The 16,928-nt window shown below is 40.0% G+C and overlaps 1 protein-coding gene across 1 annotated transcript; it reads right to left on the minus strand.

Moving 5' to 3' along the window:
• Positions 1-1,296: 1,296 nt before the first annotated feature.
• GTPBP10 (GTP binding protein 10) lies at positions 1,297-14,638 on the minus strand. Its single transcript, XM_054192949.1, has 10 exons — positions 14,373-14,638; positions 13,308-13,501; positions 13,123-13,214; positions 11,888-12,032; positions 9,200-9,273; positions 8,139-8,191; positions 4,746-4,853; positions 4,147-4,224; positions 3,058-3,181; positions 1,297-2,306 (listed from the first exon to the last, which is right to left on the minus strand). Exons 1-10 carry the CDS (start codon positions 14,403-14,405, stop codon positions 2,086-2,088), a joined length of 1,122 nt encoding a protein of 373 aa, XP_054048924.1. The 5' UTR covers positions 14,406-14,638; the 3' UTR covers positions 1,297-2,085.
• Positions 14,639-16,928: the final 2,290 nt, after the last annotated feature.

Genomic DNA, 16,928 nt, shown 5'->3' on the forward strand with positions numbered 1-16,928 from the left:
GCCACAGCGCCTAAGCCTAGTTCAGTGTTCCTCATTATCCCTTCACCCCTGAAGCCCACGTAACGCTTCACACACAGCAGAAATAAACCCAAGCTGGTTCTTCTTTCAAACTTATTTCGCCCCTTGTTTCCATCTGAGGTTAAGACCAGCGTTCAAGAAGTCTGAACAAAAAAAATTGCTATTTTCAACCATGAATGTGAAATAAATAGAGCGTCAAAAACTTGTCTACCCATACTTAGCTCTGGTAAAAATACGTTAGCCCCAAACACAAACTAGAGGAAAATCAGAACCAATGCACCCAGAGGAACCTGGACAGGCTTGAGAGGTGGGCCTGTGCCAACCTCATGAAGTTCAACAAAGCCAAGTGCAAGGTCCTGCACATGGGTCAGGGCAGTCCCAAGCACAAATACAGGCTGGACGGAGAATGGATTAAGAGCAGCCCTGAGGAGAAGGACTTGGTGGTGTTGGTCAATGAGAAGATCAACATGAGCCGGGAATGCGCGCTCACAGCCCAGCCAGCCAACCGCAACCTGGGCTGCATCAAAAGAAGAGTGTCCAGCAGGTCAAGGGAGGCGATTCTGCCCCTCTGGTCCACTCTCGTGAGACCCCCACCTGGAGTACTGGGTCCAGCTCTGGAATCCTCAGCAAAGGAAGGACATGGACCTGTTGGACAGGGTTCAGAGGAGGGCCACAAAAATGATCAGAGGGCTGCAGCACCTATGCTATGAGGACAGGCTGAGAGAGTCGGGGTTGTACAGCCTGGAGAAGAGAAGGCCCCAGGGAGACCTTACAGCAGCCTTCCAGTACCTAAAGGGGGCCTACAGGAAAGGTGGGGAGGGACTCCTTATCAGGAGTGTAGTGACAGGACAAGAGGTAATGGTTTTAAACTGAAAAAGTGTAGATTTAGATTAGATATTAGGAAGAAATGCTTTACCATGAGGGTGGTGAGGCACTGGAACAGGTTGCCCAGGAAAGTTGTGGACGCCCCATCCCTGGAGGTGTTCAAGGCCAGGTTCGATGGGGCTTTGAGGAACCTGGTCTAGTGGACGGTGTCCCTGCAGAGTGGTTGGAATTAGATTGATCTTTAAGGTCCCTTCCAACCTATGATTAAATAATTGTATTACAAGAAATCCTACCTTTTTTCCCCAGTCACTGCTTTTAACAAAATGTAGAGAAGCAGGGTTTGATAAGTATACTTACAAACCAAAAGAGATCAAGTTCAGAACCCTTTGATGTATTCAGTCTCATTTTGCTTTGCAATCAATTTAATAGCTTTAAAGTAGAAAATACCCTGTGGAATAAAGGACTTCTATTTATTTTTTTCAAATTAAAATATAAGTACACCTGCTTGTAATACAAAAAACTGGAACATCAACTATTCCCAAAAATGTATAGCTCTGTTGAAAAGCAGTCATCATTTTCTTCACTAAAGAGTAACATATACCCACAACTCCACAAAAGGAGGGACTCCCAAATTAAGTCTGTGAATTTGGAGTCAGGATTTATATGATCAAGAGGCCTACAGTAGGCACCAGCAGGTGTGAGAAAAAGCCAGTATGCATCAGCCTTGCATTTTCGTGCTCCTACAAGTCACTTCCTTGCAGCCATTTATTTGTGTTTTCCTTTAGATCTTTAAAAATAACAAAAACCCCGCAATCCAGTGCCTGACTCACCTCAGCAGCACTAGACCTTGGAAAACCGCCCATCAGAAATTTCCCTGGATACTTCTGATGTCCATGGCAAAAGATGTAGAGTGGTTGAACTTGCTCCTTTGCTACCTCTGCGGGTTATATTCCCTCCATTCATCTAATTTGGCAAAAAATACTCCAGGGATCATTAGTTGTTAAGCAGTGCTCTGAGTTGCATGCGCTTTGGTCTTTACTCTGTTGAGTCGGTAGCTAATGTAAATCAGAAAAACCTGTTCTTTTCCCCACTGTGTTCTAAGTGCCAAAACAAATTGAGACAATGGAGCGGGGGGAAGCAGGGAACTGGGCAGTCATGGTAGACAGAACAAAAATTAAATGGGAGGTCTGCATCGCAATGGATTCATGTATGTGCTAAAAATACTGGATCCAGCCAAGAATGCTAGCTTCTATTCATTTGTTCTTCTACTGAAGTTTGCAACAGTAGTAGCTTCTTTTTCCGATATTCTTCATTCTCCCGCTCTGCTTCCTCATCTATGCATTTTCTTATATGTGCTTTTAGTTCCTCAATTCCTTCTCCGGTATATGTAGATATAGGAATTATATCTTTGAATTCAAGTGTATTTGCAGGAATCATTTCTTCCTGTAGTAAGTGTAAGAAGTCTGAAAAATCATATTGGAAGAGTTAGTACAACTCCCAAATAGCGTATCACAACAAAGACCATAAAATCTCATTAAATTTAGAAAATAAATTTTAATACATTACAGTAATAAACATAACTGCAATTAATATAGAAGTATTATTTGTTTAATCAATCTTGAAAAAAATAGCTAAAGTGTCAGAAGAGGAGCACTAACATAACAATTATACCATATTTATACCCTCATGAGAAAATTCTATACCCCTCCTTTAAGATGACTACAAAGAAACCCCAAGTTGTAGAACACAGGAGATGGTTTTAAGCCGTCCTGGTTCGTATGCACTCCAGGAAATAGGAAGAAATTCACTCCGATGTAATAGCAAAACTGAAGCAAACCCCTACATAGGCCTGTCCAGAATTTTCATGTGTTTTGGCGAATGTCACATGATAAATTGTATATATCTGTGTCTGTAAGGGGACCTTCAATCAAGATTACTGTTATCTGAGATACCTAGACTGGAAATTTACTCTCCCACATCACAGTTGGAAAAGATCGTCCAGGATATCTCTATTTTGTCAAAATACTTCTCCAACAGTGAAGCCAGCACTACACATGCATATAAACAGAGATCTAAAGGCAGGAAGTGCTTTTAAAACATAATAAATTTAACAGCTGACTTCAGTTTCAAACAACTCCTTGCCAATGCAGAGTTAGCCCTGACGAAATCTTATTACTACTTTTGTTGAAGGTTATTGGTGAAAGTTCATTTTACCTTGAGGATTCTGTAGTTGTTTCATAAGTTCATTCAAGTTATCCTGTGCACAAGGCAAATCCATTTTATTAATGGCAAGAAGGGCAGGCTTTGTTAGAAGTTCCTCTTTGTATAGCTCCAGTTCCTTAAAAGACAAGTAAATTTGCCTTAGTAATTATTCGTAGTTTAACAAGCGCTACTTCAATTTTACATCTCCTCTCTCATTTGTTTAATTGCCTAAACAGTCTTTTGTGCTTAGGCAGCTGAGAGGTTTACTCAGGAGCTCAAGGTTGATGTATTAAAGCAGTCCGACAGAAGAAAATAACGTTCAGTGATTTTTTTACTCAAACACAGATGTTTCAGGTAAACAGGCTAGTCGATTCTGAAACAGCCTCCTATAAAAACAATGGCAGTTTTGGGGTGGTTTTTTTCTGATATCCACAAACACAAAATCAATTTCAGAAAAAGTTCAGATCTGTAAAACACATAAGCAAATTCTTTGGAGAGTTTTCTGATTCTTAAGCATTTTAATGGACTACTTGTTAGTATCAGAAATGAAATCACAACAATGAATTGGCTAAAAAGAAACAGAAATAGCTGTATTTCAGAAGATTCATCATCTTAAGTTGTACAGCTAGAGAGAGAACAGCAGTTAAACTTGAAATTATGTAAAAGGTATTATTTTAATCAGAGATGGAAACACTGAATGTCTGCAAAGCTGGGGCCTGATGTCTCATCTCCATTAGGCTATGCAGTAAGGGCATCAAGGCAGGGATTTAATTATACCCATGTATTTCTACTTCCTAAAATGCTACCAGACTGGGGAACTGAAAATCATGAGTCTTTTCACCTTTGCTGGACTGTAAGAAATATCTCATATGCTACACAGATTAATGAATGAACAGTTGTGCCCAACATAAAATAGAGCAGTTTCACCTGGATAGTTGAAAATAAAGATTTCATATTTTGAAGAACCCTAAGCTTGTTAACTGGCCTTATACTATAAATCCAGAAGACACACTAACATTTGAAAGTTCTTCATCAAAACTGAGCCTCTTTCTTGGCTCAACACATAACTACAAATGTCAATTAGGAAAGATGAGAACTTACCTTTGTTAGAAGCAAGATAGTTTCAAAGGCTGTTCTGAACCTAGTCTTAACAGACAGCTGAAACCCAGAAATATCAACCTGAAAAAGTTACATGAAAACAAGCTTTGTGGTATTAAATTATGTTACAGTATCAAGGTACTCTCCATCAACTACTTTGCAGTAAAATGTCAAGAGATGTACCCTCATTCCTGGGCAAATAACAGAGGGCAACTATACACCAATGTAACACCATAGACACTGAAAGCACAAACTGGTTGGTTCTGATACAGTGTTTCTCAAAGATCTGATTTTTAATCCTCTTTTTTAAGGGGATCTTACATAAAAAAGGTAAAAAAAATCACCCCATGCTTTAATTACGATGGGAACACTTCACTGCTCTAAATTAATTAGCAAATTTTAATAATAAATTCTACTTAGGGATTTAATTTATCATCAGTTGTTTGAGAATTCCATTCTGAAAATGGTATTACAGCTATATTTATCACAAAACATGCAAATCAAAAATAATTTCCTAAATTCCAACTACACTGTATTTAAGACGCATTTTATTTACTGCACTGCCTTTTATTTCAATAAGCTGTAAATTTTATTTAACTTACAACTAAGAGAAGCTGTTTGGTTCTTTCTACGTGTTTGAGAAATTTGTGGCCCATCCCTTTGTTTGCATGTGCACCTTCAATCAGTCCTGGGAGATCAGCTACTGAAATCTAGGAAAACAAAGTTTCAAACAAAACATTTCCAACAAGCAAAAATGGTGACTTTAAACTATCAGCACATATTATCATTTTATATAAATAAAAGAACCCAGAGACAGGAATGTCCGGAATAGCTATTTTGAGAGATTCCTTTTACTTTATGTGTATTCCTGGGAATCGTGTGGGGGATCAGTTCTCCAGCAGTACGCACTGGCTGTTTCAATACATTTAGAGTCTATCATCAGAAGCAGATCTAAACAAAATGCTACTATTACACAGACACTGTGCTCCTCATGTTCCCCTGTCTATTTATTTATAGCTGTCTGCAAAGTAGAAAACAGAGGGTAATAATACCTCAGCAGTGATCTTGCAAAATTTACCTATTACCTGAGAATAAAACAGACTCCAAAAGGCAAGAAGATTAGGCTACCACAGTTGTATAGAATTCAAACTGTCACTGTCTGAAAAGAAAGTCTGTTCCTTGTGGCTACAGAGAATCTTTATTCCAAATGCAAACCCACTTAACGTTGTTCCCCTGAGCGTGTGAAGTTCCAAGAACTTGCCTTCTCTTCAACTGAAATGAGATTTTGATTAGTACATCAGCTTCCAACAAGAGGCCAGCAAAGACTGCTACAATGGACAGGGATCTTGTCATTTTCTCTGCTGACTGTTGTAGGAGGGGTTGTATACAGTTGTAAAGGAGAGCTGAGACAGACCAAAAAAAGAGAAGAATACTAAAAACTCCAGATACCTACTCAATAACTCACAGAAATCTAAGACAGTGAAGCAAAGAAGAACAAATGCACGGTCTTCAAATCTATCTAATACCCATTAAGACAGCAAATGGATTCAATTAAACAATGCCCAAACCAGCACACAATAAAATTTCCAGTGTGCTACTTACTGCAGAAGGGGGCTTTCTGCTATGAGTGAGTTACACTCCCACTCATGGGTCACACTAACTTTTGACCATGACGCATTCCCTAAATACTCGAAGCCTTGCTCCAGAATTTTCCATCTACAGAGACGTGAGATGCAACTGGGTGAACCACAGACTCGTAGCTAGAAACAGGGAGAGAATAACTGAAACAGGAGAGAATAACTAGAGAGTTAGAACAGAAACATCCGCTTCCTGGTGTGATGGGTTTGGGTGCTGCAGTACCATCATCACCACTTTTTTGTCACCAGCTTTAGTTCTCTTTCAAAGAATATCTTTTACGAAGCTCATAAAGAAACTCATATTCTCTCAAAAGAACACTTGGTTCAGATATACTGGTAGGAAAAGTAAATGGTTCTGCTAGTTTCCATGATCTGGTACTAAGACCTGAAGCCAGACTCATACTCAGATCCTCTACTTCCGTGTCTTTTCTTTTGCAAGCAGTAATGACAGACAGCACCAGGTAACTTGCATGTATTTTCTTCTTTATAACATACTAAGATAAAATAAGCAAATTGCCACACATTTCCTTAAAAACGTCAGTGTTCTGTAGGGGAAAAAAAAAGATATAATAAGCCACTCTCCCTTGAATGATACAGAACCGTCACCTCAATTATTGCTCTTAATTGCTTACATTGTTTTGTTTTCAGCAGTTGCAATACTGAGAGCTGAAGTACTTCCTCTTACTCACAGATGTGCTCTGTGATCACAATCACTCATTCCCTTGATTTTAGAAGAAGAGATATTTTTACCATATAGTCCCTATATAGCACGCTACACTGTAGTCTAAAAACCATGAACTGCAGAAACAGCCCCCAATAAGGGTCACTGGCTATGACATGAAACAGACTGCAGAAAAGAAAGCCAGGAGTGCAAGTTAGTTCTCCTGCTGGAGAAAGATACACCAGTAAGAGCAAGATGTCTTGATTCATGGCAGGTAGGTAGTTTTTTAAAAGGATATAAATAATCCTGTTATTTGCAGCACACTTTTCTAGGATAAGTTACCCTAAACTAGCAGATAAAATGAATATACAAAAATTTTCCCTTAGATGTGTGCATCTCTAAGGGAACCTGACAAACCAGACATACTTCCTTTAACATACAGTTTTGTTAAAGCTTGTTAAATGAAGCTTTCAAGCATCAGCTACTGAATCCCACTAAGATTATTGCTTCTGAAAGTGAAGAGAGAAAGTTTCTGTCTTTTCACTGAGGTGAAAAGCATACCTCACTGTCTGAGAGGTATGCTTTCCTGGTTAACGCATCTGAAACCCTTTGAGCATTCGCCTTTTATCTTGGAAGTGATGAGTCCAGTACTGCATGTATCATATACTTAAAAAACAAAACAAAAGCACATCAAAGAAGATTCAAGCTTGAGAAACCAAAATGTTTGCTGCAACCTTACATGAACTTGGGGTCCAAAATCTATTACTAAGTCTCATTTAGCGTTGCTCTTTTCCCTTCGTGGATACTGTAGAAAGGATTCCAGGTGCCACACAATATCTGACAACTTTAACTGAAGAAGCCAGGTGGAGTTGGGTTCACAAAAAATAAGGTGGTAGGGCAGTAGCTCTACCAGTCCTCCAGAGCTACAGCCTACTACAAAAGGAACTGGAGCCAGGTACCTCACCTTTCAGGAAGGGCACTAACCTGGCTGTTCAGGCAATTGATATTACTTCACACTATTTTAGTTTTTTAATAAAAAGCCAAAACAAAACAACCCCCCCTCCAAAAAAAAAAAAAAAAACAAACCACAAAAGGAAGTCAGGGCAACCAACCTAGAGAGCCAGAACAGTGTTATGGTAACTGGGTTATGGTCACTAAATTCCCTGTCATTTACTACTGCAGATCTGCAGCTATTGGACAAACCTGCCCCTATTTAAAATCCATTCTGAAAACGAGCCATTCATTCCAGAGCTCTCCGTACAGTGAACTTACAGAAAAGTTGCCTCTTCTAAATAAACATAACAGGTTAGTCTCTGAAACAATGATTTTTTTTTTTTATAGTCCTGAACTTAACAAGAGTATACTAGGACACAGTAACCTCAATTCCACACACACATTCCACATCACAATTCTAAGATTATAAAGCAGGATTAGAACCACAGAAAGGAGACAAGGGAAAATAAGAAGCCATTTATTAAAGTGACTTGAAATCTTTAGAAAGTCTTTAGTGACTTTAAAAAAATAGTACTTTCTCCACAAATTTCATTAAGTCCATGTAATTGCATTTTGTATGTACATTATATATACACGTGAAAAAACCTACAAGTTTCCTTTTTCTTTATGAAATTATGTTAAGCAACATAACTAACCATTATATACAACTTTAACGAGCAACAAGAATGGATTTTCATACCAACCTGCTTATAATCTGCATACATGATCTTTCCTAGTTCAGGCTGTACCGTTGTAACTATGATAAGGGAAAAAAGAGGAGAGGAAAACCCAAAATTTTTTAACATTTAAAAAAATGTTACTGTTACAAAACATTTAAATGTTGCTGGACTTTCTCACTTCATATTTAAATGAAACAAATGTTCAGTAGCAGAAAAAAAATACGGAAAATGGTATGTTAAGAATTACTGGGAAAGGAATATAGAAAAAGCAAAACAAGAGCTAACAAAATTAGACCACTCAAAAAACCATTGGTTCACCAAATCTTGGCACTGTCTGCAGTTCCGTTCCCGTCATCCCAAAAAGGGAATAGGGGGGCTAGAGGAGCCTCAGACACAAAAAAGATTACCCAGACTATGGAATAACTTCCAAATAAAAAAAAAAACAAGGAAAGGCAAAGTGAGATAGGACTCTTAAATTTGAGAAAAAAAATATAAAAAGGCTGTAGAGAATCAAGAGTGGTGCAAGAAGGTCATTATTCATAGGAATTATCAATACTTGTACTCTTGTTTTTTAATTAAAGAACGATCAGATGGCTAATCCTAATTTACTGACAGAAAAGTAATAAAAATGGCATTTTTCAGTAGACAGATTCAAAACCAAAATCTTACTCTGTTGCAAGAACAGGTGGTAGCTATTTCCAAAGCATACAAGATGTTTATGCGAAGAAACTTGATGGTGCTTAGGTGGTACACTGAGGATATTACAAACCATGGAGAGTCTCAGATGGAATAAAACGGGATGAGACTAAAATAAATGTTAAATAGACCCTGCACTGACACATTGAAGCACTAAGAGGGTGTACACATGAAAAACTGAGATGCTTAAAGAAACTGGACACTGAAACAGCAAGTTCTTTCTTTGAAGTATTTCTTACAACTACAAATCTGTGTAATGTATGTAACGCATTTAGCTGACAACATGGTTATCCCCTATTCTTTATTACAAGCCTCTAAACCAAGTCAGAGAAAAGACTTCTTGCTCTCATGAAAATATTACTGCTCTAAAAATGAGAGTATCAACTTACATGCATAATTTGCAATCTCAGGTTTGGCATGAGAAATCTTGCTTAACAAGGATGATTTTCCCGCATTTGGAAACCTAGAAGGAAAGTCAGGATTTATATATTGAACAAACACATGTGCGATTCCTGTATACTTTACTACCACATACACTATATTACCTTAGTCAAACTCAGTGTTATCAACTAATTTTTGCAGATTAATTTAATTAAAAAAACCTAACAACAAAACCCAGATAATTTTGATTTTTTTTTCTAATCAAATCTGAATAATTTTTTAAAATCCAACAGTGCTTCCCAAGGATGCAGGCCGGAGAGGCATGTAAATACATGTGTAATAGACTTAAGGGAAATCTTTCAAAGTCACTCGGATGGAAATGCAGCATCGGCATCCAGGTGTACTTGCATTCAGTCTTCACATCCTATAGCTAATTCTATAAATTATGTTTACATTCTTAACATCTATCATGCAAATGCATCTTCTCAGTTGTATTTACAGTCTTTTGGTATACAAATCATGGTCAATGAAACATTCTACAATTTAAGTACCAACGATACCTATGCTACATAGCAAAGCATATATAAACTCTGTAAGTGCATCTATACGGAGAGGAGGTGGGAAAAGTCAGAGAGAGACTTTGCGTATACTGACCACACACATGCAGAGTCTGTATATGTTTTTAAGGCAACAAAGTTTTTTGAGGGATCCTGAAATTAGGACTAACCTGCTTTGTTACCAAATAAACCAAGAAGTATACCAGTGAAGCCCTAGGAGCTGGTCTGTGCAGACCTGACTGTTGTAACCTTTTCCCTCTAGCTATACCTGCATACTACAACAAAAACGTTCCTCAAGGGATACAGCAGCTTTCACAAAAGCTTCTTCACAGAATACACCTACTCATTGAAATGGAAACCTAAGTTGAAACTGAAATTATAACACATGCTTATTTTAAAGATGAATCCAACCTGTAGAAGACACTATAGCCATGATTCATGTCAAACTTGAAGCTGACGCTGACATCAGAGGACAGACTATAGTCCTTATTCACAGCACCTGCTCCACACAGGAGACCACACAAGACTTGTGCCCCAGTCAAATTCAGAGACAGTTACTCAGCACAACGTTTCAGTGCAACAGTGATGAAAGAAAACTGTGTCCACAGACGACTGAACATTGGTCACAAGATAAAGAGGCATGTGTCACACAGAAAACCATATACTCTCTGTTTGAATACATGCAGAATCATGACCTGTTAACAGGGACAACTCATAAGAACATGCACTAATGAAAAACAAGACTAATATTACATTAAGGGGCTTTATAAAGAGGTTGTATACGGGACTTTCTTAAAAAAGAAAGAGACATAATGACTCTTGTTGTAACAGAAAAACTATTGAGGGTAGTTTTAATGCGCTCTGATATTGAGAGGTGCCATAAAGACATTCCAGAAGGTTACTCTGCTCATCTCCTCAAGTGAGTATTGTGTTTCCACTGAGATACAATATGCTGTTTGAAGTTTAAATCGCAACCTACACTACACATCACAACCTGTACCCAAACCTGATGGGCCTTTCTCAAGTCTGTGTGTTTTTTACCTGATCTAATAGCAAACCACTTGCAAATCTACTGAAGTAAAAATAACAAAGAGATCAAAGTACAACCACAAACCATCAGAGGCTGATTCATACTCTCAACAAGAAAATAACATGCTCCTCTAATAAATTTATGATTCTTTTAATCCATTTTAAAGGGAAACTGTCAGCCAAAATACAAGCCAAAATGCAAAATTAATGCAGCACCAGTGTCATAAAACGCCTATATTTTCACACACTCTAAAACAAGAAAAACATTCTCTATCATGTAACTACTAAAGACCACTTGAAAATTATATAACTTCAGATAAATCTGATATTAACAGAATTATTTCTAATAAGCAAAAAAAAAATGTAGGTAGAAAACCTGCTGTCTTCAAGTTTCCATTCTTTAACAGCATATACCAATTAGACTATTTCCACCTCAAACTCATTGTCAGTTTACATTTCTTGTGGTTTTTATTAATAAGGACCACGAGGCGGGGAGGGGGGGGATAACAGATGCCAAGTAGAAGGATACATTTACAACTGTAGTTTGTTGAAATCTTTATCCAAATAAAAATATATTTATCTGCATTGTTATAAAGCACCAACATTGAAATGCAAGTCCTACTCTTCTAGTTTGTAGTTACTTCCTTCCAACCTTCCAAGCTGTTTATTTGGGACAGTAGGCTACGTACCCTTTGAAACTCTCCTTAAAACTCCTACTGAAAGGATTCACTTGTGCCAGTACCATAAAGTCGAAGATGCAATACGGACAGTGTTCATGGCTCTGTTTCGCACCTCCTACTTACTTCATAAATATTTGCTAATAGTATTTTGATAATCACTGCAATTGCTAAATTCAATTATATTAATAATTACATATTACTCTGATCCAAGAAGCCCTTCACCCACAAAATCATAACTGACACATTGAAAATTTTAAAATTAGTTTTGATAGGTTTAAACTCTATCTGATTTTTGCAAACTGCAAGTAATTTAAGTGGCAATGCAAATGTACAATAACACTCATCAACCAGACTTTCAAGTTTTTTGGATATCCCATTTGAAATTTACTACTTTGTTTTCTAACATCAGTTCTCAAACTACAGTACTTACCCAACTAAGCCAACATCTGCTATAAGTTTCAAATCAAGATGAACAATTCGCCTCTGACCTTTGCAAGGCAAGAATTTTGTGGCCAAAGAGCCTCCAAGACCTCCGCGAGCGGCTAGGAATCTCTCTCCTGCTGCATTAAGCTCTCCTGAAAATAAATTCACTAGTGAAAAAGGACAATCCCCTGCAGTAGTTCAGTTGTGATTTTCCACTTAAATCTATCTTCAATGAACAGACAATTTTCTGTATGCTTCCTTGCAAGAGCTGTGCAAGGGTCATGGTATTTTTCCCTCTTTGGAAACAAATGAAAGCAATCATACCCCAGTATTCCCCTCTGGCATATAGTTACTCACTTCAAGAAAAGTGCTAAGTACAGGCAGGCAAAGTATAGCCAAGACGGTAGTTCTGAAGCCTCCAATTCTTGAATTTAAGAATGCAATGAGAAATCTGCATTGATAAAGATGTAGCTACAGCAAACTCTTCAGATGTTCCCTATTTTTTCATTAAGAAACATAACATCTCCCCTAAGGTAAGAACGATTAAAAAAAAAAAAAGCAAAATTTGAATATATAATTCAGGGATACCTTTAGACACTGATGTGCCTATATCATAAACAGTTCTTGCCATACATCCAATTTTGTTAAACATCCTAATCAGAGTCATTTGTGAACGTAGTTTGAACTCTGAACAGCATCAGAAAAAAACCTCTGAGAAACTGCAAAGGAGCCATTGAGAGCTATTCCAAGAGCACCGTATTGAAAGAGATCTCCCCAGTTACTACCAAGTACCACTGTTTAAAAAAAGAGTAAAAACCAGATAAGTATTTTAGATAACTTGAAATGTTGTCAGTCGGCACGGATCTTTATCTTTTAAGCAATGTCATAATTCAGTAAAGTTACAGGGAGTTTACGGATACATAATTTATGTAAGGTCGTTCATGATTCTGTGGAGGATCGGTATGGCTTTCAGCCTTTAACACTTGTTTGGAAGGACAATTTTCTTTCTGCTGCATACAGTGATACAAACTGACTACTGCTAATTTCTGGAAAGGGTCCTTGCTTTTCCAACAATTTCTACAGCGTGTTTTTTGTCCGCTCTTTGTCAAAACAAAGGAAAACAAACACATATTTTGGGAGATATGTAACCTTAAAACATCCCAGTGTTAAAAGTCGGTTAGATGCTATCAATAAACATGACAGTATCTACTAGATACATTAAAACAAAGCAGAAGTTCTTACCAATCTGCGTGCCATCATCACAAAGAACTGAAATTCCCGGAGGCACGTGAACTTCACAATCTTTTCCTTTTTCACCTTTTAGTGCTTTAACACTGGGAGAAATTAAACCAGATTTAGTAATTTAAGCTGACATTCTGCTTTCTGGAAAAGATGTATATAACAATTTTAATTAAACAGACTCTTACCTGCTGTTCGCTCCTGTTCCAGCTATAAATCGCTTCTGGGGATATCTTTCCCTTATGCTCTTTAGGGTAGTTCTTTCTCGGGCGATGAACCAGACGTCGCCACCTTTCCCTCCTTCCCCACCTAGACGAGGATAACCCATTCCACCAGTTCCTCCTCTCACATAAATGCGTAAATTGTCTATAAAGTTGCCATACTAGAAAAACCAACAAGTTTCATATCAGTATTGATGTCAAAACAACGAAGTTAAAAGTTTATCAAGAAGTTTCAGCTGGGACATGGTTGAGACATCAAGGAATGTATCTAACCTTGAACGGGACATGAAATAAAACAATGTGCTTTGTGTTCTTTTGCAGTTGCTAACTTAGACATAAGGTAGTAAAAAATATAACTTCTGGACCAAACTCAAGCCAAGAGTGTATCCCAAACTAACCCTGGATAATTATAATGCTAAAATACACACGCCTTTGTGAATAATGAGCATGCAAATCAAGTAACCTCCCTAAATCTTTTAAACATGAGCTTAAAATGAATCATTATTAACCAATCAGCTGTATTTTATCGTTATAAATATTGGATGGTCGTGTATTATCCTTGTAAATATTGTCACTGAAAGCTGCGGTGTGCTGGCTGTTGTTAATTGCCTGGCACCTGATCCTGCAGAATGGAAATAAAAGCACATATCGTGACTGGGTGTGCTGACTGGCTCTCGCACACCGGGTGAAGAACCCTCATTTAGGGACAACGGTATTACGTTCTGCTTATATTTCATTTTGTAGCCATTAGAATCAATGTGGCTAAAGCTGCTTAGACAGAACTTTCAACAACGACCCTTCAGAAAACAGACACGTAACCCTCCGAGATGTTTTTCAGCAAGAGAAATGCCTGACGTTCCCCTCCCGGCAGCCATCCCTCACGGCCCGGCCTGCAGAGCCCCAGGGGCAGAGCCGGTGCACGGCGAGGCCGCGGGGCCGGGAGTGGAGCCGCCGCTGCCCGCCAGCCCTCCCCGCGCCGCCCCATCCCACCCAGGGCCCGTCCCCACCGCTCCCCGGGCCGCCCGCACTGACCTTCCGCAGCACGGCCCCGCCGCACCGCACCATGCTGGGAGCCGCCGCCTCCCGCGTCCGGGAGGGCCGGGCCGGAGCGGGAGCAGCGGCCCCTGAGGCGCAGGGGGCTGTACGGAGAGGACAAGAGGGCGGGCGAGGTCAGCGCTCAGACCCCAGGGGTGCGGCTACGGGCCAGGGGAAGGCGGAGGGAAGCGGATAACCACCCCCCGTTCCCGTCAAGCCAGCGGCCGCCATGACGGCTACGGTAGGGCCGTCTCCCGCGCAGGCGCGCCCCTTCCCGCCTCGGCCGCGCACGGCCGCTTGCACCCGCCCCGCTGCGGCTGTTCCCGTGGGGCTGTTCCGCCCCGGAGCCGCTGGCACGGCAAGGGACAGGCCTAGTTTGCTGCAAGGTGTCGGCTCATCCCTCCAGTCCCCCCCGTACAGCCACAGGATCTCAAGCCGAGAGGCGTTAGGGCGTTTTAGACCGAGGTGCAGTCATGGCCACCTGAGGGGAGAGCAAGGCCCTGGCTGCTGGAGCTGCGAGGTTTCAGCGAGATCCACAACCTCCAGCAGCGTGTTCTCCCTGGAAGCTGTATGCCGATCAGATACAGCATCTGCTGTTGGCTTTGCCCATGTGGTTGGACCCTTTAAAGCCCATTGGTCGTATCACTAACATGCTCTCCTTCAAGAAACTGGGACCTGACCGTTCAACGAGGCTAGTTCTCAGGATAAGGATGACCGTGTTGAAAGTACATGGCGTTTATAAGTCTTAAAACACTTTGAGTTTCTTAAATGGTCAAAAATTAGAAATTACTTCGTAAATCATGACATCAGTAAGGTCAGAAGGGTAAAATTGGTGAAAAAATGCCCCCAAGTTCTTTTCCAAGTCTTTATTATGTAGACAGGTATTTTTCAGACAATATGAGCATATTTGCAGGTTTTTTTTTTAAAGCACAAATCCATATGAAAAATATTCTTCTATTCCTTCTTACAGCCTTTCCACAAAGTCATATGTTTTCAGTGACGGTTGTTAGCTAGCTGAGGAGACTCATTACCATTTACAGTAATTTAATACTAAAAATTAATTCAACAAGGGATTTTTTCTGTTACATTATAAAAAAAATAATTTAGAAAACAGGATTGTTGTCTGGATGGTCGCATACAGAGGGAAGTGGTCAATGGCTCGATGTCCAGATGGAGAGGGGTCACAAGTGGTGTCCCTCAGGGATCTGTACTGGGACCGGTGCTGTTCAATATCTTCATCAATGATTTAGACAGTGGGATCCAGTGCACCCTCAGCAAGTTCACAGGTGACACCAAGCTGAGGGTGCAGTCGACATGCCAGAGGGACGGGATGTCATCCAGAGGGACCTAGGCAAGCTGCAGGGGTGGGACTGTGCAAACCTCATGAAGTTCAACAAGGCCAAGTGCAAGGTCCTACACTTGGGTCGGGACAATCCTCATTATCTATACAGGGTGGGGGATGATGTGATAAAGAGCAGCCCTGCAGAAAAGGACTTGGGGATACTGGTGGATGAAAAGCTGGATATGAGCCAACAATGTGCACTCACAGCCCAGAAGGCCAATTGCATCCTGGGCTGCATCAAAAGAACTGTGGCCAGCAGATCCAGAGAGGTGATTCTCCCCCTCTACTCTGCTCTTGTGAGACCCCACCTGGAGTACTGTGTCCAGCTCTGGAGCCCTCAGCACAAGAAGGACATGGACCTGTTGGAGTGGGTCCAGAGGAGGGACACGAAGCTGATCCGAGAACTGGAGCACCTCTGCTATGAGGACAGGCTGAGAGAGTTGGGGTTGTTCAGCCTGGAGAAGAGAAGGCTTCCGGGAGACCTTATAGCAGCCTTCCAGTACCTGAAGGGGGCCTACAGGAAAGCTGGGGAGGGGCTGTTTGCAAGGGCATGTAGCAAGATAGGACGAGGGGCAGTGGTTTTAAACTAGAGCAGGGCAGGGTTAGATTAGACATTAGGAAGAAGTTCTTTACAATGAAGGTGGTGAGACACTGGAATAGGTTGCCCAGAGAGGTGGTGGAGGCCCCATGCCTGGAGATATTCCAGGCCAGGCTTGATGAGGCTCTGAGCAATCTGATCTAGTTGAAGATGTCCCTGCTTACTGCAGGGGGGTTGGACTAGATGACCTTTAAAGGTCCCTTCCAACCCAACACATTCTATGATTCTATTCTATGATTCTATGCTTGTGCTGTCTATATGCTAAATGGCCCAACAGAATATTTAAGTGGTATCCTGAATGTATCACAACATGTGAGTGTTGTCCAGTGCCACTTCAGAATGTAAATTTGTTTTTGTTAGCTGTTTGTTAGTTTTGTTTCTTAGTTGCTTCATGAACTAGGACACCAGATTTGGAAACTGGATTTCCAAAATATATGCAAAATAGTAGTTACATAGTTAGATTCCTCTGTATATTATTTTTTGGTCTTTATATTTGCTGTAGTTTTTCTTTATTTTGTACACTATAAAAGTTAAGCCAATACATTTAACAAACTTATCTCTACATAGTTCTACACAGTCAGTTAATTAGGGCAAAGGAACTTTCAATTTGCTA

Source organism: Rissa tridactyla, chromosome 2 (assembly GCF_028500815.1).
Source record: "Rissa tridactyla isolate bRisTri1 chromosome 2, bRisTri1.patW.cur.20221130, whole genome shotgun sequence".
Classification (NCBI taxonomy): domain Eukaryota; kingdom Metazoa; phylum Chordata; class Aves; order Charadriiformes; family Laridae; genus Rissa; species Rissa tridactyla.

Coding starts and splice junctions, on each gene's coding strand:
- GTPBP10 (XM_054192949.1), bottom strand. CDS start 14,405: ATGGTGCGGTGCGGCGGGGCCGTGCTGCGGAAG. Junction 13,502..14,372: donor GCGGGGCCGTGCTGCGGAAG/GTCAGTGCGGGC, acceptor TGGTTTTTCTAG/TATGGCAACTTTATAGACAA. Junction 2,307..3,057: donor ACAACTACAGAATCCTCAAG/GTAAAATGAACT, acceptor ATGATTTTTCAG/ACTTCTTACACTTACTACAG.